This window comes from Lates calcarifer, linkage group LG4 (assembly GCF_001640805.2).
Source record: "Lates calcarifer isolate ASB-BC8 linkage group LG4, TLL_Latcal_v3, whole genome shotgun sequence".
In the NCBI taxonomy this organism is placed as follows: Eukaryota; Metazoa; Chordata; class Actinopteri; family Centropomidae; genus Lates; species Lates calcarifer.
The window spans coordinates 13,396,013-13,422,611 of NC_066836.1; the positions used below are offsets into that span (position 1 = coordinate 13,396,013).

Genomic DNA, 26,599 nt, shown 5'->3' on the forward strand with positions numbered 1-26,599 from the left:
CATTTTTCAGGGGCCTCTGTTGTGTCCTATAAGGTTTCATCTGATGAGGTTAATGTTGTATAGGTGAGGGTTTCCCCACCTCAGGGTAATCCTCTTCTTAAGCAGTCCCGCTGGCCAATGGATGGAGCAATGTAGTGAATAATTCAGCCACAGGAAACTAAAAATACCACCTTCTCCGTTTGTACTCAATGAATAATTCTCTGTATGAGAAGCCTCGAGCTCAGAGACAGTCTGAGGGAAGAGACAGTAAGAGAGCACGGGAGAGGAGAAGGTGCAGCAAGACAAGTTTGAAGTGTTTATGGTAGAAAGATGGACACTGAAAGAATAAAGGAAAAACAGAGAGAGTGATTAAAAGACAAAGAAATGGACAAAAAAATTACTATGCAGGTGCTGCGCTGAACTATTGATTGCCCTGGCTGGATTATTAGAATAATAGATTACCCCCACCCTTGAACCACACCACTCTCTGACCTGCAGTATCCGCAACAGCAGAGGCAGATGGAAAACAGTAATTTATTTTCCGAGGGAGGTTCAGTGGAACCAATGGGATTGAGGAGCATGATGCTGCCTGCATACAAGGTGCGACCTGAGCTCAGGGTGCGTTTCAATTTCATTTTTCATTATTTGCTATATTTCTGCACTGAATGACAACGAGCGCTGAGACAAGGACACAACTGAAGTGTAGCGTTTTTGTTTTAGAGAAATGCTTGAAAAATAAATGGCATTCACTTTAATTAAATCACAGTTTTATGAACAGTTAAACTTGTTTGACCCAGAATATTCAGCAAGCGATAGAATAGAATGGCTTCGTGAAACTGATTCAGTGTTGAGCATGGCTGACTGGCAGAGCTACACTTAACTAACTGCAAGGGCTGCGGAACACCATTCAATTAATTAACACCCATGTTCAAATTTGAGCAGTTATTAATTGGATTGTCATCAGTTGATCGCCTGCAGTAATTACCTGCGCACACTGAGGCTCTAGAAAGATATTGCTAGTTATGAGACACCTGCAGTATCAAGCGTTCACACTCCATCTGTCTCTGAGACTCTAGGTTTGATGGATGGGACAAAGCAAGACTTTTTAAATTTTTTATTTGAAGATGCAGTCACTAATTTCAAGTACTTAATCAAGTCTGACATGAATAAGGAGAAGTGTGTGTGTGTGTGATACCATTAAACACGGAATAAAAGCATATATATTAACATACCGCTGTATATGCCCACTCTCCCATCTTTGGATTTGCATTTCTCTTTGGATTTGGAGACATGCCCTTGGCATTTGAAGTTTGGCTCAGTGTCTCTCTAAACCTTTTCTGCAGGGTTTATTTCCTGCTGCGCCAGTATCCCTCACATCAAATGCACTTCCTTTAGCCTACCTGCAGGATTTGCTTGTAGCCGATTACCGTTCCACTGGAAGACTTGCCATTTCAAGGCTTCTTGCTTTATTGGGTTGTTTGAACCTATTTTGTGCGGGGCCCGCTTTGATGACAGTAGATCCCTGGAAATCTCTTTAACTCTGTCCCTGCACCAGCCCAGCCGCTCGCTTTTTCCTCGGTGAGAGATAGGATTTAGGTTATTAGGGAAGAGGAATCGCCTTCAGAATAGTCATCAGGCCCTCTAACAGCAGCCAGTGTAGCTGTAATTATGGAATCTATCACTCCCAGAGCTGCAAATAGAAAAGCTGGACATTTAGAAGGTAGCTGAATGACAGCTCCTGTCAGCTGTTTAATTTTTTGGCAGGCAAATGAGAGCAGGGATGGCAGATCGTAATTATTGTTAGCAATTAATTCAAGCCAGTGCACTATGTTGAGTGTTTTTGAGCTAGAATAGCCAGAATATGTTTTGATATGTGGAGGTGCTCTGGGGTGGAACACTCCTGGGTTTTAGTGATACATGACAAAACTGCACACGGCACCTCTGAGAGACACCGCCAGTCATCAGTGCGACAAAGGCACCAGCCATGAAAGGCAAATAGAAAGAGGAGTGAGGGAACGGAATGAGGGGAGGGAGAGAGTTATGACAGAGAAGAACTGGAAGAAAAAAAAATAAGAGACTAAAAGGCCTGAGAAAACAAGATTTAAGGTGCTAATGGAGTAACATTCTGCCTTTATACCCCAAACATCCGCCCCTCAAGGGTACACTTAACTGCAAGAGTGGTCAGTGTGTATCACCCCCACCGATGGCCCGAGGGCAGATTGAAACCATTGGCAAGCGAAAGCAGTACGTCGATATTTATTGAGTGAAATTGAATCTGCTCGGAGGACAGACCCGTGTTGGCACGTCTCCTCTTGTCCCTGCCAGCTTTATCTGATAGTCCCCATCGCCACTTGCAGAACAATCACGCCAACTATACCCGGAGCCTGCAGGATGTGAAGAGTGTCCTCACACCCTCACCAAACCAAAGCGGATGAAAGTCACAGTGAAGGCCTCAGACTCAGTAGAACTCACCTACAGAGAAGACAGTTATTCACATCTAGAGGCACTAAGTCAATTGGAACTGGAATTGATAAATCCATTTGGATGATTGGCCAAACATCATTTAGACCAAACAAGAGGTCTCGTTGCTTTCGCCACAGCAGTTCTACATTTTCCTTCAATTTGGATGAATGAAAAATCCTCTTAGACCTCTTAGTCTTAGTTAGGGCGTCTTCTGGTCATACTCAGGTCAACATGGATGATGCTATAGAGAAATTTTTAAGATTTAAAGCCAAATTTTCAGGGGGTTTAAGACTTTTGTTACTTTTGTTATTGTAATCTGTCCTGCTGTTCAGCCTCATTTCTCTTGATATAGTGGTTCGCTCCCATTCTGACTGACAGAATTACACTTGTTCAAATGAGTTGTTACCTACAAAGTCTCATAAACGTGACAGTTTCATTCAAGTAACTAGACTGCTGTTTGAACACCCTTGATGCTTTGCTTTTGTATTTTTACTTTAACATTAAGGCTTTACTGGTGCCTCATTGTTGCCATTGTCCACGTCCTGTTCTGTTCACTTTACTGTTGACAAACAGCCAAAGAACAGAGATCAGAGGCAGCCATGTCTATAGAAGTTAAGTGAAAACTCAATTGTCCTATTCTGTCCTTTCTGTCTGATGTCTCTCTTTTGTCTCTGTCTCTTTGCATCTGTCTGTCCTTCCCTCTCCCTCCCGCTGTCTGCTCTGCAGCCCTGTTTAATCTTATTCCTGTGGGTCTGAGAGTGGTGGCCATTCAGGGGGTGAAGAGTGGCTTCTACATCGCCATGAATGGCGAGGGCATGCTCTACAGCTCGGTAAGACGTAGCCCCTTTTTTGGCTCCAGTCGCACGGTTAGGTTGTGCACGTGCGTGTGTCGCCGGCATGTGTATTAGTTCATTTACACGTGTTGTGTTTTGTTCTATTTGTTGTCTCTCTTAATATCCCACTGCAGCAAAGACTCAGCCCTTCCAAACCCTTTCATCTCTACTCAATTCAAGAGCTCTTCAGATGTGCCTTTGTGTTGCCGTGCAGCACTTATTCCCCCTCTTTTGTTGTTGAAGCGGCATCGTGCATGTTTTACATTTAATTTGACATCAAGTTCAGTGCTCAGCCCTTTTTAAAATTGCTTCTTCTTCTTTTACTGGCTACTAAAAGAGACTCATTATGTTGCAGCTATAAACAGAAATTCCACTGAATTTCAAGGTCTTTTGATGTGAATGATGTTGCTTTGTTCAACTTTCATCCTGATTTCTATCCAGGATTCCTGCTGTCATAAAACGATACTACTAAAGCAGATACATCCTTTTTTTTATACGAAGGCAATCTGAGCTGTGAAATGCTTTAACTTGTTTCTGATGTAAATCTTTGTTTAGGAATTAATTTGAACCAAGGGTCATCTTTTTATGTAAGCCAAATGTTCAAAATCCAACGTATGCCTTAAAAAAAATCAAATTTTCTCACCACATTAGTGGAAATTCTCCCTCAGGTAAAAAAACAAAACAAAAAAACTTAAAGATTCAATGGTGGAGTAAATATTGTGAAGATGGATATTTTATTTGCAGTGTAAAATAGAGAGGCATATAGACCAGTGTGGGTAGCAAATGCACGGGCGGGGGTGGTCACACACACATGGATGTCAGTTGAAGAAAACATTAAGTCGTAGCTTTAGCACTGAGGATAAAGATGTGCTTCTGAAGCATGTTTGTGGTAATGAGTTGCAGAGGGAAGGAGTGTGTGTGTGTGTGTGAGAGAGAGTGTCTGAGAGAGAGAGACGGCAAGCTAGAGAAGTAGGGTGGGGGCATAGACAGAGATACAGAGACAGGAAGATATCCCTAGTTGGCTTGGTTATATAACCTCCAGTCTCACGGTTCCTAATCCAGTTGAAGATAGTGTTACTGAAGAAAGTAGAGGATGGGAGGGCTGCATTAGCCGCAAAGCTCTGCTGTGGGGAGGGGGGAGGGGGACTGGATGATGGCGGTCTGTTCAGCAGACAGCCGCTATGAATGAGAGGCAAGAACTGGAATTCGCAAACTGCCCATCAAACTTTTTTGTTCTCAAAACACTAATAAAACGAAGGACAAAGTGAAGCCAGTGCCTGCTGTATTGCAACTTACATTTATTGATAAGGGAGTCACTTTACTGCGAGAGAGAGAGAGACAGGAGAGCACAGATAAACGGTTTACACAATGTATTTTTTTAAAACATGCGCTTGAGTAATTGTGGAGTCTAGTAAATACCAAGCCATTATTTCAGAAGAACAAGCTTTCTCGCTCGGTACGACTCAGTGCCTCGACAGATGTATGAGCATTTGCAAGTTCAGAGAAGGACATACCATAAACGCACAGGCTGCTCTGACTCATCCAGGTAGTCGGATTCATTCATAACTAAAGGCTCATAAACAAGCGCACAATTCACAGCCCTACTATGAGGCTTGTAATAACCCTCCACCCACCTATCTACGTCTAATTAAAGTTTAATCATGCCCAGACAGCAATCTTTTAATTTATTAAACTGACTTCAAGTTGGGGATGCTGTATGACCCCCCCACCCCCACCCGTGCGCGCACACACACACACACACACACACCCACCCTTGATGAAATCATCATTTGCGTCAGACCACGTAATTATTATTAATTATAAGTGATTCAGTACCTCCGTGTCAAACAGCGGCTTTCAGCTCGACAAACATGACTCACCACGTAATCATTTTATCATCATTTTTACGGGCGCAGGAGCAAATTTTTTGACCTTTCTACCACAGGGGAGAGGAAGGTGTTTGTCAGAAGGCAAGACATTTTCACCCTAACAGTTCAAAGGCTGTTTTAATTAAAGCCATGAAGTGGATACGCTTTTGGGCCATATGGAGGAGGTCCGGTTTCTCAGATGTGAAGCATGGGAAATTATCATGCATTGGTAAGCATAATGCGGGTGGTAGGCTGGATCACAGGGAAAGCCTTGGAGAGCCACAGAGTGTTCATAAAGAGGCTAAATTAACATGCAAGCCGTTCGATGAAAGCACAGATAGCCTTGCTCTCTCTCTCTCTCTAATTCCCATTATTTACCTGTTTATTTTACCAATACTGATTATGTATGTGACAGACAGTGTGTGAACTTCTTAAGTGTTTCGGGAGGACAGTAAAGGGGAACATTTCTGTTCTTTATTTGCACTTTTATGAGAACTCTCGTGGTGCAATCGCAGCTGTAAAATAAGTCCTTCACTTTCATTCCTCATACTCACTCGCATTTACTTTTATTATTATTTGTCCAGGTCTCTATCTTTTTTTTTTCTTCCTGCACCTTCCTTTCTCATTTTCTCTGCTACCACTGTCTCTCATTCAAGGTCTTTATTACTGAGGGATATGCTCCTACCTCTCTACCCCCCCACACCACCCCCCACCCCCCCCGCCGGACTGTCTTGTTAGTGAGGGAATGCGACAAGCTTTATCCTCTGTGTGTTTGAGTTGAGACGTTGTGTTGAAACTTTGTGAAGCCTTTTCTCCTAGTTTTTCATCTGGGTCTGTCAGGTACCTCGCTTATTTTTAGTTGTCAGTTTAATATTACTGGCGATCAATTAAGTGGCTTTGACTTGTAAAGGGTTACGTATATGCTGGCTGCTGGTTGGCTTTTCTTGCCTGGAGTGCAGAGCTCACAGCTGAGCCTGTTGCTGATTGGAAGCTGATGGTAGCCATGGGTGAGCAGGGTGATAATGCTTGTGTGGAGTGTTTAGCGATGAAGTGCGTGGGGGCTGAGCATCTACAATGAAGAGTTCCCTTCCATTATTTATAACACTTCTCAATATGACCTAGTTTACCGCACAGCAGTAACCACTGTTCTCTCTCTCTCCATTTCTCCCTCTCACTGTTTGCTATCTATCTATCTATCTATCTATCTATCTATCTATCTATCTATCTATCTATCTATCTATCTATCTATAACACGGTGGATGCATTGCATGGGAAACATCCTCACAAACCAACATATCCGTCCACAGGCATCTGAATCTTCCTTTCAGCTGGTCTCTAATTTTTACTGCTTATTCATGTCACAGAAAAAAAATAAATAACGTGGCTCAGTAAAACCTTCACTGAGGGCCCTGAGGGAAGAGTGAGAGAGAGAGAGAGAGAGAGAGTTGGAAGGTCAGGCAGAGCTTCAGATTTAGTTCGAGTGACAAATGATAATGGGCATTCGTGAGTAGTCTCGCTGCCCACCCTCCCATGTCTTGATGTTTTTCTGTCTCAAGAAAAAAAATGGTTATGAAGAGTTGTTGCGCAGAATCAGATGCTGACACACTGTATGTGATTTTGGGTGCATCAGGGCTGCAACACATCTGTAGATCAGTCGCTTGATTTTTTAGTTTATAAAATATCAGAAAATGAAAAAACAAACACTCTGTGTTCTCTCCGTTGTAGTGTGCATGCACATTATACAGTAAGTGTTGACAGTCCTAATGACTAACACTGCTCTCTGCAGGGAAAGAGGGAAAATAAGAGGAATCAAAGAGAGGCAGGAAATGAGAGGAATGAGTAGAGACAGAGCATTTGGCTATTTGGGCATTAGTATGTGTTTGTCATTTGATTTTAGCCATTAGCCATCAATGTCCTCTCTGAGGGAAGTTATAGAAGGACAGAACAGAACCTTGTTTCAAAGTGATTGAGTTTCAGAGTGAGACAGAGGAGAGGCTGAACAGGGAACGGAGGATGGGGATGGAAGAAGTGAGAACAAGAGGTTTTTTTTTTTTTTTCAGTTTAAGTAATGTCTAGACAATCCCCGACCTGAATCTCTCCCAGAATAATAATGAGCTCCCCGGGAGTTCCATGGCAGGGCTGGGATTCTCACCGAGGCCAAATCTCTCACATACACCAGTGGCTCAGGCCCATATTTAAATGGAGGTCCTCCCCATATCCTACACATCTTTATCCAAAGTCAAAGGATGCTGGTCGGCAGCAGCACAGCTCCTTAATGCAGAGCCTCAGAGCTGCCTCCCCTCTCAGACTGAGCCAGTATCTGATTTGGATTCAGGATGCGTTCAGCCCAGTTCTGTTGGCAACCCAGTTTTAGATCCATTACAGCTTGCTTTCCTGCTTCATGTTTCATTTAACATTTCCTACACCCACACACCCCCCACCTTCCACGAGCCCACAACACTTTTGTGTTATTATTATTTGTAGTGTTTGACATTGTGTGGCTCCAGGATTAAGATATCTTGTAACCCAGAGGAACAGATGACACCCACCATTACAACTGGAAAATAAAGCTCATAATAACTCATGGTAGAACAGCATTACAGCAACCCCACTGTAAATAATACTATACTGTGTGCGTACTATACCACGTAAGGACAGATCAATTCCATAATATTTTTTTGCAAACAGTTTCAGTGTTCCTCACCAGAATTTATACTGTCTGTCGCTGGGGCCTAATGAATGTGTTAAATGCATTTTCATCTTCATAAACTGTTTGTTAAGCCAGTTCTTAGAAAGCTGGCATTGTTTACATCCATATTTATACTGGCTTATCTTGTTCTCCAGCTTTAGCCGGTGCATTGTTACATTTCTTTGGGCATTAACGCCACAACTCTCCATCAGTAGAATAGCCTCCAATATAGCCTCCCTTTGATAGACATAGCGAATTGTTGAACTAACCACCAGTTGCCATCACGGTGGTTGATTTAATGTGCAGGTTTAACTAGCAGCTGATGTCACTAAAAGAGTTAGCTACTCTTCTCTACCTCTTGCTTCACCTCTCCCTCCTGTTTTCTGACCTGCTTTCACTTCATATTTGCATTTCTGTAACAGATGTGTGTATTGCATCATCTGAGTTGCCCTGTGTGAGCTTGTTGAGTAGGAGAATCAAACTAAATGGGAACTGGGTCACCAAGTTATTTCCTTAAAATGCATTGAAATTATTTCCTTGCATAAGATCTGTGACTGCAGAATCACAACTGCCTATTTCAAACTAGTGGGAGTAGTTGTAAATTAAGTCAGTAAATTTTTCTAAAAATGTATGCAAACTGTTAAAACCACTAAAACATTTATATTCTGTCCTCACTCCTATGGTGTTTGTTCAGCAGGTCTCGGGTGGACCTCTGTGTTTATTTATCTTTAGCTCCCTACTGAGGCCCCTAATGGCAGGGTGTGAGCAGTCTCACGTGCCCAGTTTCACTAACAAGTTCTCCGCTTTTCTCCTTCAGATCATCACAGAATATAAATAAGCGACCTTGTAATCCGTTTACTAATAAGCGCAGCCTGTTACTCCTGAAATGTGGCGCTTCTTTTTTTAAATTTTCCTTGTTTTGCAGCAGTAACAACTTTAGTTGATTATGTATTCCTGGCACAGGAAGTGACAGGGCAAACTTGTTGGCGTGCATCCTAATGTGTGACACCACGTGTGTTGCATTAGCTGCATTGTTTGCGCATATGTCCATTCGCTGATGTGTCTTTCTGTGCTTTTCCTTCCTTGTGTGGTTCTGTGGTACACTCATGTCCATTAAGGAGATCTCATTAATCATGAGAGACTCTGACCCCGTCTCTTCACCTCATATTTCCACTCAGTCATCCACAAACAAGGTACTTTGTCAAAGACTTCAAAGTCACTTACATTCCACCCCTATCATTCCCAAGCCACAGCCAGGGGGCTTTCTAAACTGCTCCAGGCGTTTTCATAGACAGTAACAGAGTGTTGTCCTTGTGGATGGAGTTGGAGGGGATTCTACAGTGTGTCAGCAAAGCAAAGTGGCTGATTGTGAAGGGTAGGATAGTGGAGAGCACTTGTGTGTTTGTGTGGGTGTGTGCGTTCGTGTGCTCGGCCTGATTTGGACTCCAAACAGATGAAGAAGGGGGCAAAGCCTGCTGGTGTGTAATGTATCACTGTCTCCCCACCTGCCCACCCAAACACACATGTTCGCACACAAACACACACGCAGCCAGACAGGCTCGACGTGACCCCCCGTTGCCCCAGCAGAGGGAGGGATGTCTGCTGTTTGACAGTGTGTCAGCAGGCCCAGATAAACTCTACCGCCAAACTCTCAGAAAAGCTTGTCCTCTCTCCTGCGGACCAGCGAGACGTTTCCACACTGCCAACCATGTGACCTCACCTTCCCCGAGTCCTTTACCTGCTATGCACTGCTGTGTCTTATAAATGAGCAGTCACACACACTGTGAGTCAGTTTTCTGAAATGTGGTGTGCAAGCAAAGACACAGGATCACATACTCTTAAAACAGCCTTATTTTGACTGGGGTGAGTTTCATGCTAAACTAATTAAACTAATTAATTAAACTAATTAATTTTTACATGAACAATGGATCTGTAATGTAAAATGTGTTGCTAACAGTGAAAAACCCACAAAGAACTGTGACCTGAGTGCAGTTCCTCTCAGCTCTACATAGCTTTTTTGTCATCTCCCAATGCATTGATATGGAGGTTTTATGGCCCAACTGTGCTGTGCTTCGACTTGGTCTCAGCGCTCTCATCAACTTTGTCTCTGGCCACAGCAGGCAGCTGTTTTCAGAGTTAAAGCTCTGATAAATCCACTCTACACTACCTGCTCAGCACAAAATGGTAGACAAACAAAGTTAGTAACTACAGTACTGAAATTTCTAGCAGCTATAACCAGCCAGATATTTTTCTCAGTGGTGGTGGAGAACAAAACAGAGCTAAAAGGAGAGTGAATACTGGATGTAAATTGGTCTCCAAATGAAGGTGTCCGGTGGGTGTGCTGGACTGTTTGCCAACAGGTTTGGCTTAACAGTTGTGTAAGGTTGAATAACATTACTGTACTTGCTGCTTTTTGCACCAAACGAGGCAAAGAACATGTTACATACAGCCGTTAACAACATTATTTAGGTCATGCAAAGAGAACAGCTTTTAAGGGTTACTAAGACATATTTCCTCAGTTATTGTAGATAGATTAGGTTTAATTAACCCAGACTTTGAAATGTTTTCTAGGAGACTTTAACCCAGTAAAATGGGAGTAAGTAATTTTGTTTGCTCATAGCTTTGAAAAATTACAGTTAAAAAATCCAACAACTTCTGTTTTTAGACTCTGTGTCAACCTTACTGTGGATAATCCAAAGTCACTATGAAGCATTTTAGTATTTCTTCAACAGAACGTCATTGTTGGAGCTTGTCCAGTGAAATAAGTGCTTATTTCCTGGAATGAGGCCATTACAGAGAACTTAAATGGAATTTTTCAATGCTTTGAGCTTCACAAACAAAATTCAGTTCATCTCCATTGTGACAGAGCGGAGGCATAAAACTTGGAGACGGATCTCTCTAAATCTGGTTAAATAAAATCACAAAATAGCTACATAGTACTAGTAATTGTAACTAAAAATGTGTTTTTTTTAGTATTTGGATGGTCCAACTTTTATTTTTTCCAACTTTAACATTCTTTATCCTTCACACTTTTAAAGGCTCTCCCTCTCTCTATCTCTCCCTCACACACACACATACATACACATACCCAAACACGTAAACAGGCACCTCCAGCAGGAAGCAGAATTGGGCTGTCAGTCAAATGGACAGCCTTAAAAGGGCACAGAACCCTGCAGGAGATATTAATGAATGAAATACAGCACCGACAACCAAACACACACACACACCCAGCAGAAAGCCTGCCTCAACTGAGACGACCCAGCATCCACCAAGCCAGCTGTTCCGCATCACCAACATCTATTTTGGACACACACGACTTCCCCGTCCTTCAAACTGGCTGGTGTTAGTTTTTAATTTCAACTCTTGCAGTCAGGAAGCATTCAGATGAAGAGCAGAGCGGGGATGAGGGGTAAGGGTGATGAGGTTTGGCATCCACCTTGTCACTGCACCTTAATCAGCTCTCAGCTGCTTTATTAAGTATAGATTTTATTTGAAATAGTAAAGACACACATTTCCCCAGCCTATTTAGAGGTCAGTACCACCATTATCTTCATTAAAATTTAACAAATTACCCAAATTACTGCAGCTTAGATCTGTAATGAATATGAGAGCCAAGAACATTGTTTCCTCTCTTGCATTGTCATGGCAATAATCTGGCACTGCGCTCACTCCTGGCACTGTATCCAATATCTGGATCTTTCCATTTTTCCTGTCATTCCTCTCCACCTCCTGTGTGTCCCCTTGACTTTATCCTTGACTTACTGCTTTGATAATGAAGCAGAGAGATAAAAATCTTCCATTGTTCACTGTTATTCTAATAACACTATCATTTCATTACTTGGACTCCAAGGATATGTGCGTGTGTGTGTCTGTGTGAATACAGTATGTTTACTGACCTTGGCATTGTACACATGCTAGTGATGAAAGCCAATATTGGCAGAGTGAAACAGACATAGCTTTTCTTTTTATTTTTCTTCTTTTTTTATCAAACAAGACTTCATTAAAATCATCCGTCTGTTTTCTTGCTGGTTATTTGTGCATGTGTCCTTGATATTAACATAGACACACATAAATTTTCTGTGTGTGCATTGATTTACTGTACATCTGCTATATGCATTCCCTAATGTTTGCATCCATGTCCTCCACTCAATCTGTTTGCAGGAGATGTTCACACCAGAGTGTAAGTTCAAGGAGTCAGTTTTTGAAAACTACTATGTGATCTACTCGTCCACTGTGTACCGACAGCAGGAGTCGGGCCGTGCCTGGTTCCTCGGCCTCACCAAGGAGGGGCAAGTCATGAAAGGCAATCGGGTCAAGAAGACTAAGCCCTCATCACACTTTGTGCCCAGGCCCATTGAAGGTATGAGAAAGCTTGCAGGAAAGTGTTTTTGAAACCACTTTTAATTGTTGTTTAGTACCATGCCCGTGGTAATTAATGTTTGATCTCATTAACTGTAAATTGTGTGCCCTATCTTGGAAATTACTTTGGAAAGCCTGACATGAAATTTTGAATTTCCTACCCATTTATGTGAATATGGTATTAAAAGCAGAGTACAAAACACAGTAATGCTTTAGTCTTATCAACTCTATGCATTGTAAGGCAAGAGATTCAGAACCTAAGAAAACAATCAAGAAAAAAACCTGTTTAATTATTGCTTTTAAGGTGTTGTAGGTTGGCAGATGACTGGCAGATTGATAGCACTTTCATGTCTGAAAATGCTAAAACCAGCAGCTCGTTAGCTTAGCATTAGCATAACGACAGGAAACAAAGTAGAAAGAACCAGTCTGAATCAAAGCTAAACAAATCCACTAACCAGCTCATGAAATAGCACATTATATTTGATTTGTTTAATCAATGCAATAATTGAAGTGTAAACAGTGATGGTAAAACCACAACTGGTCATTTTGATGCTTGAATTTTGCCATGGATCAAACAAACATTACAGAAGGTGTTAATTGGTAAGCTACAGAGGTGCTGGAGCGCAGGCTTTCGTTTTTGGTCTTCATGCAAAGCCAAGCTAGCATATTTAATACACATAAGAGTGATTTTAATCTTCTTACTTACCTCATCAAAAAAGCAAATTATTATGTCCCAAAATATCAAACTATTTCATAAAGTCTATGGTTTTGCTGGTTTTCCAAATAACGGTCTCACGAAAGAAACCCATATTAATTTTGAGTATTTCCTTAGCTGTTGTGGGTATAGTTTTATTTTTAAATATCACCTCTAACATGTTTCTAGTGAGAGCAGTGTTTCATAGATATTATCATGAGAACTTGTAAAGCAATGTGATAAAAAAGTGCTGACATGGCCCTAATTCTCTGTCTTATCCCTCCCAGCCTGGTATAATTGTCCCTCCAGCCTCACACCTGACCTTGTCTCTGTCTACACATCCATCTCTTCAATCTGCTTTCCGCTGTCCTTTTTCTGAGCTCCTCCCCCTTTTGTCCCCCCTTCTCCTATCCTGTCCTCCTCTCTCCTTCCTTCTCCTTTCCTCTCTTTACATCTCCACCACAGTTTGTATGTACAGGGAGCCGTCACTGCATGAGATAGAGGACAAGCACCGCTCCAGAAAGAGCTCAGGGACTCCCACCATGAACGGAGGGAAAGCTGTCAATCAGGACTCTACATAGCAGCAAGGGGTGGGGCTTCCAACAGGGGCGTGGCCTCATCCTGACTCAGGGGGAGGGGCCATAGGAAAACTCACCGCCCCCCAAAATACATACCACCATCCCCTCTGAAAAGATAAAGAGGGCGTTGTGATGACAACGAGGAGCTATTACTGTACACCCAAGACAACAAAAACAAAAACTGAACTCTTGCCTGTGAAAACCTTTTAGATGAATTAATATGAAAACCAGAGGATATATATATATGAAAAAAATATTTTCAATCAGGACTTGACCAACATTTTATGCAAAAAAAGATAAAAAGCTGTGATAAACAAACAAAGGAATGGTGGTCTCTCTTCACACGAATACAAATATCTATCATTTCCAATTTATGCTGTGAAAAACAAGCTTTAATACATGTTCAGTTTTCATACATTGAGTTTTTTTTCTAAATGCTGTTTCACTCTCATATGCTTTATTGTGTTATTGCTGTCAGTAATAACTATATCATCATCATTACTAATCAGTTGCTCTTACCATTCCAATTACTATCACAGTTCTGACTTTCTTTTGTTTTTGAGACTAAAGGAAGTTTTTTTTTTTTTTCCAGATTAATCCTATGTTTTTCTCTTAGTTTGATCTTGAATGCACTGTCACACTACCTGCTCTGGTGTGAGGGTAAGACTGAATGTATCTGATAGTTCTCTGTGTTGTGTTGGATTCCAATTGAAACAGAGTGCTTAAGGTGGGATGTAATTTACTCAGGTGTGTACTGTAAGTTAGACTAATGAGACTAATAGGACAGATAGGGCTGCTTGAAATACTCTGACATGAACTCCCCTATGTTGACCTGCTATGACAAGACAGGTCTGATACAAGCAATATAACAGAGAGCAGTCTAGTATGTCTTTAAATAATGCTAATAACAAGCTGGCAATGCATCTCTGTGGTTGGTGTGTTTGTCAGTAGAGGAGACTGACAAAGAAAGTTGGGTAAGCAGGTACAAGTCTGAATCAAAGGAAAACAGTTTTGATATAGCTTCAATATACTCTTAACATTTGTGAGGATTATTAGGTTTTAGGTAAAGAGATGTCCAAACTTGTCTAAAATGGCAAAGAATAGTATTCTCTCTAAAAGCTGAGAGGACAATAATGACCAGCATCAGCACTATGAGCCATGGCCAAAAACGGTCACTTCACATTTGCACCTCAAGAAACACAAGACCCCTTTCTCTGCTGTTAGCTAGGCTATAGCAACAACTCTCCAAGTATAACTATATAACAGTATTCATGCTTTTCAACTATATGGACAAATCATAAAATAATCCTTGATAAAAGACTTCTGCTGTTTTTCTCTAAGCAAGAGAAAGGATTTGGCAGGCTTGGCAGCGAAGGACTGTGTTGACTTTTTTTTAAGAAGCTCTGTGGTTTCTGTTACCTTTATAGTGAAAGAGATTAGAGAATTCTCAACACTGGTGGACAGGGTGCCTGACTGTTTGATAATCCACTGACTTGACCTGTTGATATTTTTGATGTTTAAGGTCACAATCATTAAGCCTTTCCTGTCACAATGGAAGCAGAGCGCTTCATTGAGGAACCAGTTCATCTGGATTTAGCCAGATTCGAGGAAGGATGTCTTACCATCCCAGTGAGAGCATCTCGCCATTTGTTTTCTCTGGTAACCCATACAGTCTCCATCCCTCCTGGTTTTGTGACCCATGAAATGAGCCATTTGCTGCATTGTGGAGGAAAGCTTCTCTTTCATAAATCAACATGCTGACAGGACTGTATAAACAAGGTGAATTGACTGGTACACCGCGCACGCCGTGTACGCCGCATAACTCATTCCTAATCCCCAATTAGTTTGTCTAACTCAGGAAGTCCTACAATTGTTCTGTGAATGGGGCCATGCGTAAAGGCTGACCGCTTGTTGTCCAGCACCTGTTGCACAAAGCCTGGCCGCCGGTGTGGTATTCAAGGAGGTCGTAATGGGGTCATTGGTGTTTTTAATCATTAAAGACGGTGTACAGCTAAACCTAGCCAGGAGAGGAAGGTTGGAAAAAGAGACTGGAGGAGGCGAGACAAAGCATGAACATCGCATGACTGTTAAAGTTGATGTAAGCTTAGTTTGATGTCAAGGTGAGAGCAACTAAAAGATTATTTCAAACTTGGGGGAGAATAGGTCCAAAACCTTTTATGCAACATTTTGATCCATATTTTAGCGAGAGTTTATAGACCTCTCCTATATCTGGTTGAGGAATCGTATGCTAGGTTGGTGGTATGTACAGTAAAATAGCACACATTCAGTTGCACAGAGCAAATCGCAGTGATATATCATCATGGATCTGGGAGGGTCTTCCACCTGGGGCCCAGATCCGTAGCTGGTGCAAGTTTCCTGCAAGAGCTAATGGTAGATTAGTTCAACTTCCACAGCACCTACAGCATAACAGTGATACATACAGTATATTAGATGTGACACTGAGAGTCAACAGGCAAGACCAGCATATATAAGTATCTTTTTATAGAGGTTTATATTGGTGCAAATGAGATACATGTGGACTTAAAGCAATGCATGAAATTGGATGTACTCGATGTCAACTGTTGACAGCAGAATGAGAGGATTTGAGAAAGAGATGAAAAAAGCAAGGAGGTAAAAATAGCTGATGTGAGAAATCAGTAGAGGAGAGCACTTTTGGTGGGTTTATTGATGTATGAAAGGGTGAGCAAAGGCTTCGGTTGTATGTGGTATCAAGTATAATTTATTATTTTTATGTTTGCAGATGATTTCACTGCATTGGAACACGCTCATATATGCATTATGAATTGTGAGATGAAATAAAAAATATGCATTGATAATAAAAATCAGAATGAAGTTAGTGATTGTTTAAGAATAAAGACTATGTTATCAAAAACTTTCACCCTACGCAGTGATTGATTCAATGTGTTGTTGATAATGACTGACAGCCGTTCTGTGTATGTCTATTAAATTAATGTCACTCTTTGCATCAACAAGGGAAGCAGCAGGATAAGCAGACAAACTGAATCCATCAATGTGGGTTTTTAAAATGCGGTTCAGATTCAGAAAATCCAATCCGTTTCCTCTGTCAATTCACCAGGGGTGATTTATCTTCTCACTAGCCCCTAAATCCGATGTGTCATTTTGGGATGGCGCTCCTTCGCCCTTAATTCTCCCGTTGTCATGGAAACAGACCTTCCATGCCGTCTGCAAGGAGAATGAGGAGGAGGAAGAGGAGGAGGATGAAGGCTCCCCTGACTTTCAGGATGTGGCTTGTCTTCTCTCCTGCGTGATGGCTGCAGCACAGAGAACAGCAGAGTTGGGGGGGGGGACAAACATGTATACAAATCTACTACTGTTATATATGTCTGTCATATCTACTCACACTGAGGTAGACAAAGAGACAGTGAAAGGGGGGAAGAGAGAGAAAGGCAAAGAAACTACTGCTACTTTTCTCGTCTTTAGCTTAATGCTTATGGTAAGCTGGTGCAATGTCAACCCGGTTCACCATCTTAGTTAACTACGTTAGCGTGTTAATTAGCACACATAATCCAAGTGAGGTTGATGGGAGTGCCAAACTTTGCAAGCATTGAACATCCTTGACCAGATAACAGTGGTAGATGGGAAACTAAGACATCACCAATAGTTATTATAATTTATCCTGAGAGAGACATATGTCTGGACCAAATTCCGTGGCAATCCACCCAATGGTTGTTAAAACTCGCCTAACATGACATAATGTGGCAGTCATGGTGGCAGTAGGCTCTGTAGTCTGGAAACCACAGAGTAGATGTTGCAGTATTTATTAGAATAAGTCAAAACTTTGACCTGCTTGTGGCACTTCAGGAAAAGTAAGGGGATTACTGAACTCTGTGTGGTTCATCTTTAAGATGAATCCTCATTCTCCAATAGTTGTCATGAAAAACCAAAAATGTCAGCGTGCTAGAGGTACTGGTCAGTCAGTAAGATTCATCCTCTGAAGACCACGAACGTCTGTACAAAAAAACAGCCATGCCACTGGTGTAACTAAAAAAAGCTGAAGAATCTGTGATCACATGTGAATGTATCTCAAATATACATCACAGATTACATTGCAAACCAAATGCATGTAATCCTAAAATCACTGAGCAAAAACAACTTGTGTTTTATCACAATCAATATGCCATCCTGTTCACTGCATGCACCTCTGTAATTAACTTTGACTAAGAGCATAAACAAGTCAAGGTCAGGTGTTTAGACGCCCATGGGAGTCGATAGTCTAAACAGGGTCATCTGTTTAGATACACGCAGGGAGGGCAAAGACTGCAAACAGCTTGAAGACTACTCTCTTCTCCTTCCCTCTCCTCTCCACCTACAGCTCTGTCTGCGGCCTTAACTACTGTCCTCCCCCACCTTCCCTCCTTTCCTCCTATGTGGAAAAAGACAACCATGCACTCGATAGCAGTATTCAAATCTCGCCTGTTGTGCAAATATACTAATGGTCGTAATAACCATAGTATCATGATGTATCACTAAACTCACATGAACATGTAACATGAACATGTAAATAACACATAAGCACCTAATTAGAATCTGCATACTAAAATAGTGAATCTACTGCAATAAGAACTTGTAACTTTTTCAGCTCTTGTCTTTATTTAAATTATGCTCTTTTGTTTCACTGTGTGATGAGTTTTATGAAACGCATTCAATGCATCGCACTATGAATGCATATTTGTCAAATCCTACAAACCAGGATAAGAGCATTGCAGCTTCCAAAAGAAAAATGACTAACGATTTAGTGTCACATTTATCTCAGTTTCAAACAACCTTTTTCAGAACAAGGCCCCAGCAACCTTCAAATACTCTTTGCAAGGTTAAGCTTGACAATGCAATTTTTTGAACAGGATATATGCCTAAATCGGAACAACCTTGGTTTCAGAGACAGCTATTTGATCATGTAGCTAGGAATCATTTTAGCTAAATAAATAAATAAAATAAAATAACTAAATAAATAAATAAAACTGGCTACTGCCTCAGCAAACTGGACAGATTATGAGATATGAAATATGTTAACATCATGTCAGTAAAAATATTAGTTGGTTGGGCATGGATCCAGTTGATTTTTTATGTGTGGTTGGATTTGATTTATTACTGGTATAATTTATGCTTTCACAAATGTGCCATAGACAGAATAATTGAAATGCCAGCAGCAATATCAGCCCATCTTCCCATCCAACCTACCATTAATTCTATAGTTCCCCAACACTTTGATGTGACTTCTCAATAAAACTAAGAGTATACAGCCATGCTACTGGTACTGGTTTAGGCACAGTGGTGCTTTGAGTTACATGCCAATGTTAGCATGGTACCATGTTCACAATGATAATGCCAACATGCTGATGTTTAGCAGGTAATGTTTATCATGTTCACCATTTCAGCACAAATGGAGGAACAGCTGAGGGTGATGAGATTGTCATTATTTTTGTAGGTATTGGCAAAGTGTTGGACAAATTGTAATGTAGACCTGATAATGGTACAAAGTGAAAGGTTAGAGGATCTCAAGAGAATATGAGTTTCTGTATCAAATCTTGTGCCAAAATAACAAGTAGATTTAGAGATATATTACATAGTAAGGAGAAACTTTGACCCGCTCGTAGCACTACAGGAAGAGTCAGATGGGAACAAAAGTCAGCCTATTTCATCCCCTGTGGACTGTGAATGTCTGAACAAAATTTCAGTTTAATCCATCCAGTAGTTGTTGAGATATTTCTGGACCAAAGTGGTGGACCAACTGACCAACCAACAGACAGACATTGCCATCCCTAGAGCCACGCTATTATTTTATATTTTGGTACTCCACTGAGATCTCACATCTCAGTGGCAGATACAGTGGCTCTGAAATTTGATTATCACGGCAGCTTGCCGGCAAATACTGTGAACACACCGTGCACCTGATTTAAATCGGTTTGATACTTTAATCTCTTATAATAGTTTTTTAACAGATAAAACAGGTGGTGGTTATAAAACTACACTAAATTCGTTTTGACTGGTTAAATACCATCCTGTGTATTTTTCCAATATTCTCATCCCACAGCACCACGTAATTTCATTCTCTCCTCTTTTCTCTCAAACCATCTGCCTTAACATGTGGCAGATTTGTGGCAGAAGACTGAAAGGCTTTCATTGCATTTTAAAGGTCACAGCTGGCACAGTTTACAACTTCTCTGTGGTACAAAAATCCCTTTGCCAGAATTATGTCAAATAAAATTTTGTGTTGTGAGTTACATAAATTATATTTTCTGTTACCTGTATCTGCTGTCAAATTGTAAATGTTCTCTCAGCTGTGTACAACATTGGAAAGTCTATAGTAAGTACTGAATTAAGTATTTGACTATAATAAAGTCATAGGTTTTGCAATTAATTGGACCAGCAACACAGACATCTATTTATGGCCTGTACAGTTATTTATACAGACCTGTACATGACTTTGTTTGTCTTTTGCAGAATCATGAGCACACAGAGTAAAACTATTCTCACTGTTTTATCCCAGGCATCTTTCTTCCCTCTCTGTCTACCTCTTTCTGTCCTGTTGTTTTTGTATGGGCCTGTGCCACTGGGACTCCACTTGTTTCTCTTTTCTCGTCCTCCCAGGGAGAGAATGAGGGAACTCCTACTCAGAAGTGGGGCGTTCAGTTCTACTCATTAAAAATAATTGGTCTCTGTTCAATTAAGGCTCAGTGATGCTCCTTTGATCCAGGCGGCTCCATGTTTTTTATCTGCATCTTTTACATCCAAATCAACTGCTCAGAGTTGGCACAAGTATTGGATAATTGGTTCTAATGTGTTTACTTCCAGAAGATGGGAGGGGGGAAGAGGAGATACTTGGGAATGATTTTAAATGTTTGAATGAAATTAGCGCTGATGCTTAAAGAGACTAAATTCAAACCTTCACGTCTCTGCTGCGGCACCTTGTGAGACAGTCCACTGTCCCAAGACAGTAAAAACATATCACTTTACTGTCTCTCTGCCTCCCTTTCTCTGTGATTTGCTGCGTTTGGCTTCCCCTGTTTGCAGATGAATACTGTGAGGGATACTGCAAGCAAACACACTGGTGCTTGAGAGACATAAGACACATAAAAGTTCATGCACAGTGCACACATGCACCCACATACACTGTAAAACCCACTCACCCAGCCACCCACCCACATCTCCACTCATACACTTTGTATTTCTTATTCTCACACACTCTATCACTTTATTGAAGAAGCTCTGCAGTATGAGCATGTTAATGTGCTGGCAGTGGTTCCTGTTACAGAGGGAAGCAGTTCTGTTGAATCCCAATAGCCCAGGGACAGAAAGGATACTAAGCCAAGCTGCAGTTATGCTCTAACACTGCTTCTTTAATAATTTTCTCTCTCATCCCCTTGCTTATCCTCTTTGCACCTCTCTTTCCCTTCATTCCTCTACTTTCTCACTTTCTTAATCTCTATTCCCTCTCCTCCCCTCTATCCAATTTGTTACATTTCTCCTCAATCTAGCCTTCCTTTTTAGGACACCGCATCTAGTCTATTTCTCTGTGTTCCACCTACCATCTTCTTTACCTGTTCGAGGTTAATGAGTCCAGGTAATTCTCAGCAAATTTATCTCTCAGTTCTACATGCGTGCATAATGCTGAACATACATAGTTAATGCATTTTTTAACAGAAAGGCCTCTAGGATATGCATTGCTGCTGAGCTACCTAAGCGCATGATGATTAGTGTGGTAATATAAGAGGTTGCAAGACATATGTTATGCACATTAGCACAAATGGGCATGCATCCAGAAATATGCAAATGCAATATATGAATTGTATGCTCATGGAGATGCATGCACAGATGCCTCACACATCTTTTATCTCATTGCAGGTTGCACTGCAAAACTACAGCACGCTTGAATAAGGAAAAATATGCTTCAATAAGTGGTATAACGATTGAAGGAACATCAATGACGTAGACATTGAATGGATGTCTGTAATGCTTTTAGTTTATTGCTTAGCTGGCCTACCATGAAGATCACTGGGAAACATCAAACACACTGCAGATATTTATTACATGTAAAGTCTGGATATAACAAAGAGAAGAACAGCCTCCTCTGCTGGAGTGAAAATAATGTGGCAGAGTCAAAAACTATTAACAAAAGAGGGCCCATACAGAAATAAATACTTTGATGTGTGTGATGAATAGATGAATGTGAGTGATGTTGATTGATTTAGAAGAAAGGAGACACACACTCAAATACAACACTCTTTTCCACAGGCCAGCGGGGGCGCAGTTGGTTGTCAGGGAAGCCTGCTGAGTTTTTCAGCTCTCTGCAGGGCTCATTTAACTACATCTCTTTGACAAGCAGGGCAAGCAGGGGTTTGCAGCAGCCTCTCCACTGTGACTTTTCATTTACTGATCATTAAATATTCAGTGCCCACTTCATTGTGTGCACCTCCTCCAGACTGTCAGGGTACTTTGAATAATGCAGGCATTCAGGATCAGGAGGGTCACCTATTGTTCAACTAACTGCACGAATGAAAAGTGGCTGTGGTGCCTTTAAACAGATATGAATGTTGGTAGAGCTCCAAGCAGTTACAGCATCTCAGATGCAGCCACTACATGGAGATTCACCGCACTAAACTGTATACAATTTGCTTTGAACAGAGAAATAAAACAAGACTCTTGTTTAAAGTGGGGCCATGTAACTTTTGTTACATTTACGTGATAAAGATAAATGCTAAAACATAGTGTAACAGTAGCACAAGAGTAGAGTCATAAAGTCAGAAAACTGACTCAGTGATGCAGCAATATCATTGTAAACACTGCTAACAGTAAGCTACTGGTCATAACAGATCAAGTAAGACTGCAGCAGCTACACCCCTGAGAGTATTGAACTGAGCACGTTTGTGTTGCATTCTTTAGGTATTAAACTTTTCATGTGTAAGATGAAGGATTCATTACATCTTCAAAAGTCACATAGTCTTGCTTTAAGATAACAGATGCACATCAGGCTGCTAATAATTAGGTGTTTTGCTCACTGTTGTAATGAAGTCATGCCTCAACATTTTTGCCTTTAGGGGTTATGTACACAATATACACTGTTGCCCATAAAGGTGGAATAATTTTTTCAGACACATTCCTCTTTTTATTCCTATTTATACACATCAGTAATCACCTTTGACCAGGCACAATGATTACATACTGAGTCCCAGTTACCAATTTTGTTTTGAGAAGATATACGCTTTATCTATCAAGAATAAATCACATTGTCACAATCATTTCATGAGAAGAAGTAAAAAATATTTAATTCCAACTTTATGGGCAACAGTGTAAAAGAAAATTAAACCTTAATTTATATAGTAACCATAACACTTGAGAATGGTTTTATAACAATATGGAAACTTAAATCAGCAATCAATTAAAGTTTGAGTAAGAGTATGTCAAGAGTGAAACTATGTCCTAGCTATAAAAAGAGACTTGAGATTTCTTTTTCATGGTTTGACAGTCTGGCAGATGAGTGAGAACAAACTTAGCAGGCAGCCCAGGTTTTCCAGAAGAATACTAAACAGCCGGGTCTGCGAGTCGTAAGTCCGCGTCGATTCTTCCCCCGTTTCTCTGTGTCTTTGGGTCCTTGGAGGATAATTCCATTTTTGGATTTGAAAAAATTATAAAGTAAGTCTACAAAGCCCTGTGTCTTCATTGATTCCTATGGAAGAAAATATTAACATATAAGAGGAATTCTCTACTTTTTCAGAAATATTGGTAAATGTGAAACTTTTACGCCACTATGTATGTTTTCCCTAGCAAACCGTAAATCAGTTCATCACATGTTTTAGAACTTTTGCATTTATTGATCATAGCCAGAAAGGGAAATGCACAGTTGTGTTAGTGCTCTGTCTCTGATCTGCAGTTTATGGGGATGCAGCTCTGAGGGTTATTAAATGACAGAAATCGGACAGGTATCTCTGACAGCATCCAGAATGCTCTGAGAATAAAATTATACTTTCAGCAGATAGAGATGAGTAAAATGTGAGTGCACAGGTACAGACAAACTTTATAAATTGAAAATCTGCAGACCAGATCAAGAGAATTTACAGAAAATAAAGACATTTTACCTGTTTGTCTTCTAATTTGTTGGGCGATGACAATGTGTCTTGCTGAAGTTGCAGGTCTTTGAATACCTGGTCAGTCTCTGTGTTTCCTGCAACACATGATGCAAAACACAAAAGTGCCAAAATGCAGAAGATATAGGCCATCTTTGGTTGGAAAATCTTGTTTGTGTGCCTCTTGTTGAGTGACGTTTTCTTGGTGAGGCACCGCAACACTCACCGATGTGCACCCTGACAGTACAACACTGTGAGATGTCTGTTTTATAAGTAGTACCTAGGTCCAAGAAGGGAGGAGTATGCAGGTTATTTGCATAACGACCATCCTCATTGTGTGTTTGTCCCCATCAGTGCACCGAAGCATGTACTATGTAATTTACAGCAGTCATTAGGAATGAGACAAAAGGTCTAAATAAGGACACTTTCACCATCCTGATCTTTCCCAGTGTCATCATTTAGATAAACACTCTGGTAATCTGGTTGTATAAAAGAAGGTCATCCTGAAGCTGTCATTGAAATAACTTGTAAATGTGAAAGATCCCCTCTGCCTCCTTGTTTAAAAGCAAATCCCTGTACGTGAAGTGCTATGTGCACTCATGTAAAATAAAACATTAATGACACTGACATGGGGGAAACAATGATTTCATTAATCCTGCTGTGCCATAAAGTTGAATCAACGGGTAGCACAGAGACACTGGGATGTCCAGAGGCCATAAAGGTCAACTTATCATTTGTTACACCCTTGTGGGTTTGGTGTGTGCATCTCTTTAATGAGATTTCTGCTCTGTTTAACTTAACAGTTCTATTGCATCTGAAGAGTATTTGTCACAGGCTGTAATGATTTTGTAATGGAACATGCTGTAAATATGGGACTGCATTACATGGGCTACAGTTTTTACAGTTTTTAAAATTTTATTTTATTAGATAAATGTAAAGGCAAACTGGGTCAAATGACTTCTTAAAATTGTGAATTGTAAATTCCATTTTAAGGAAAATAGGAAAACGTGTGCTTCAGTTTTCATTCTGTTACCACCAACAAATGTTTATCTGCAAAGTTTATCTCAAATGGTCAGATGCACAAGCCAAAGGTGGCAAAAATGATTAACTTTATAGCAAGACATTTTATGGTTCAGTTTAGGGAAAAAATCTTGTCAAGTCATGTAAATCTTGATTAGCCTTATATTGATTAGTGTTAAGTAAAGCGTCTCTAGGTGCAGCTAAATTCACCCTCATGACTGTATGTGTTCCTGCTTCCCTGTTTGTCACTTTTCTCCCCTGTCTTCTCTGCAGCTCCGCCCACGTGCTACCTGATCAGTTATCAATGAGGTGCACCTGACTCATGATGTCTTGTCTTCCTCCCTCAGGTGTATCTGGTCTGGTTTGATTGAGACTGAATCTATAAAGAGGGGGCAGGGATTTAGGCTTTCTAATCCTCTCTTCCTCCTGCCTGCCACTGCAGCAGTTTGTGTTTATGTCTGAGGTCACTTTTGTTGTTTCCTTTTGTTTTCTGATGGGTCCGGCAGTCCTTTTTTCGCGGCTTTATTTCTGTTAGGTTTGTTTTGGTGTTGGTTTAGGTTAGAGGGAAGACACCAGATCCTACGACCCTTTGTGGGTTGGTCTAAGTGGCTTCCCTTCTTTTTGTTAATTTTTGCTGGCCCATCAGTCTTTTGTTGATTGTGGATATCATATTTTTTCTTTTGGCTGAGTAGTAACTGCTTGAATCTGTGGGTTATGTTGGACCTTTTTTGTAAAGAGCCTTTTTGGAGGTCGTAACAATGGGATTTAATGATTCTATTAAAGATGAGGAGTCAAAATCCCATCATACCTTGTGACACTACAATAAGTGACTTGAAGTGATTAGTAATACCAGTTTGTTCCTTCAGAGGAATTTATCTACATACAGTAAGCAGGTATAAAAATGAATTGTATTTTCCTCATAAATTCCTAGTAATTCTGGTTTCTATGTAATTTGCATAAACATGGCCTCATAGTGCTCCACTGAAAGTTTGTTAATGGGAAGTTTCACGAAATCACAGTAATGGACTTCACCTGTCATTCAGGGTTGAGTTCTGACCTGAGCTGGGAAAAACAATCAGCATGTAATGGAGCCTAAATCTATTTAATAAGTTTGATACTAAAGATAAAGTATCCCTAAATATGTGAAGCTAATCTTTAAGTGTATGGGAAGAAATGTCTTTCTTGCCCATGTCAGGCACGTGAGCGGAGAAAACGAAAAGGACGTGTCCTTCCGAAATGGGAGACAACCTTGAAGCGCATCAACCTCTCAACAAATCGCCATTCTAACCCAATTAGAGAGGTGTAGAAGCCTAATATAGCTGCCTAAACAATTAGTAAGTGCACTGTCGGGAGCAGAATAATCCTGTTAAGAAGGCTACGGAGAGCACTTTACAGCAAGACTGTTCCTATCCATGCTGACAACTGTCTGCACCAGGCCATGTAAGGCTTATTTAATTCAAGGTGGCATTCAAGGAGTGGCTGCTTGTCATATCAGGACTTTCAGATGTGTTAGACCCAGAGTTTTAATGAGATGGGATTCTGCTCCAAAAATGTCAAAAAATAATTAGATAATCAGTGTGATACATCATCACAGATTCTTAATTCACACAAGAGGGTTCAGCTCTTCTTCAGCTGTTACTTGTGCTGCCTTTGTTACATAAGCATATGAGGCTGTTTGTTATTTCTGACTCGGAGCAATCAATATCTTGGAATATCTGTGTGCCAAAAAGAAACAGCATTCTGAACACAGTATTGCTTGTTGACATTATTGTGCCTTTTTGCATCTAGCTATACTGGGAGTTTGCATCTATTGATCACAGTGGCAGATATGGATGAGCGAGCTTGAATGACTGCTCCTTGGGGGTGTATTGCTCCAGTGATAGTCCTCTGCATCAAAACTGTGGAGAAATAACATGATTGAAAATTTACATATTTATTAAGCTTTTCATGGTTTCAAATCATGAAAATGTGGAGTCAATGACCAGATTGATATATAATGTATTTTATTTTAGT

At 40.7% G+C, this 26,599-nt stretch overlaps 1 protein-coding gene across 4 annotated transcripts in view; it reads left to right on the forward strand.

The window, feature by feature from the left end:
• Window positions 1-16,362, forward strand: part of fgf12a (fibroblast growth factor 12a) — a 37,594-nt gene extending 21,232 nt beyond the window's left edge. For all 4 annotated transcript variants that reach the window (XM_018676743.2, XM_018676742.2, XM_018676739.2 and 1 more), the window contains 3 exons: window positions 3,169-3,272; window positions 11,994-12,192; window positions 13,351-16,362. In XM_018676743.2, the coding sequence (XP_018532259.1) occupies window positions 3,169-3,272; window positions 11,994-12,192; window positions 13,351-13,466 (419 nt within the window). In that variant the 3' untranslated portion in view covers window positions 13,467-16,362. The remainder of the gene's footprint in view (window positions 1-3,168; window positions 3,273-11,993; window positions 12,193-13,350) is intronic.
• Window positions 16,363-26,599: the final 10,237 nt, after the last annotated feature.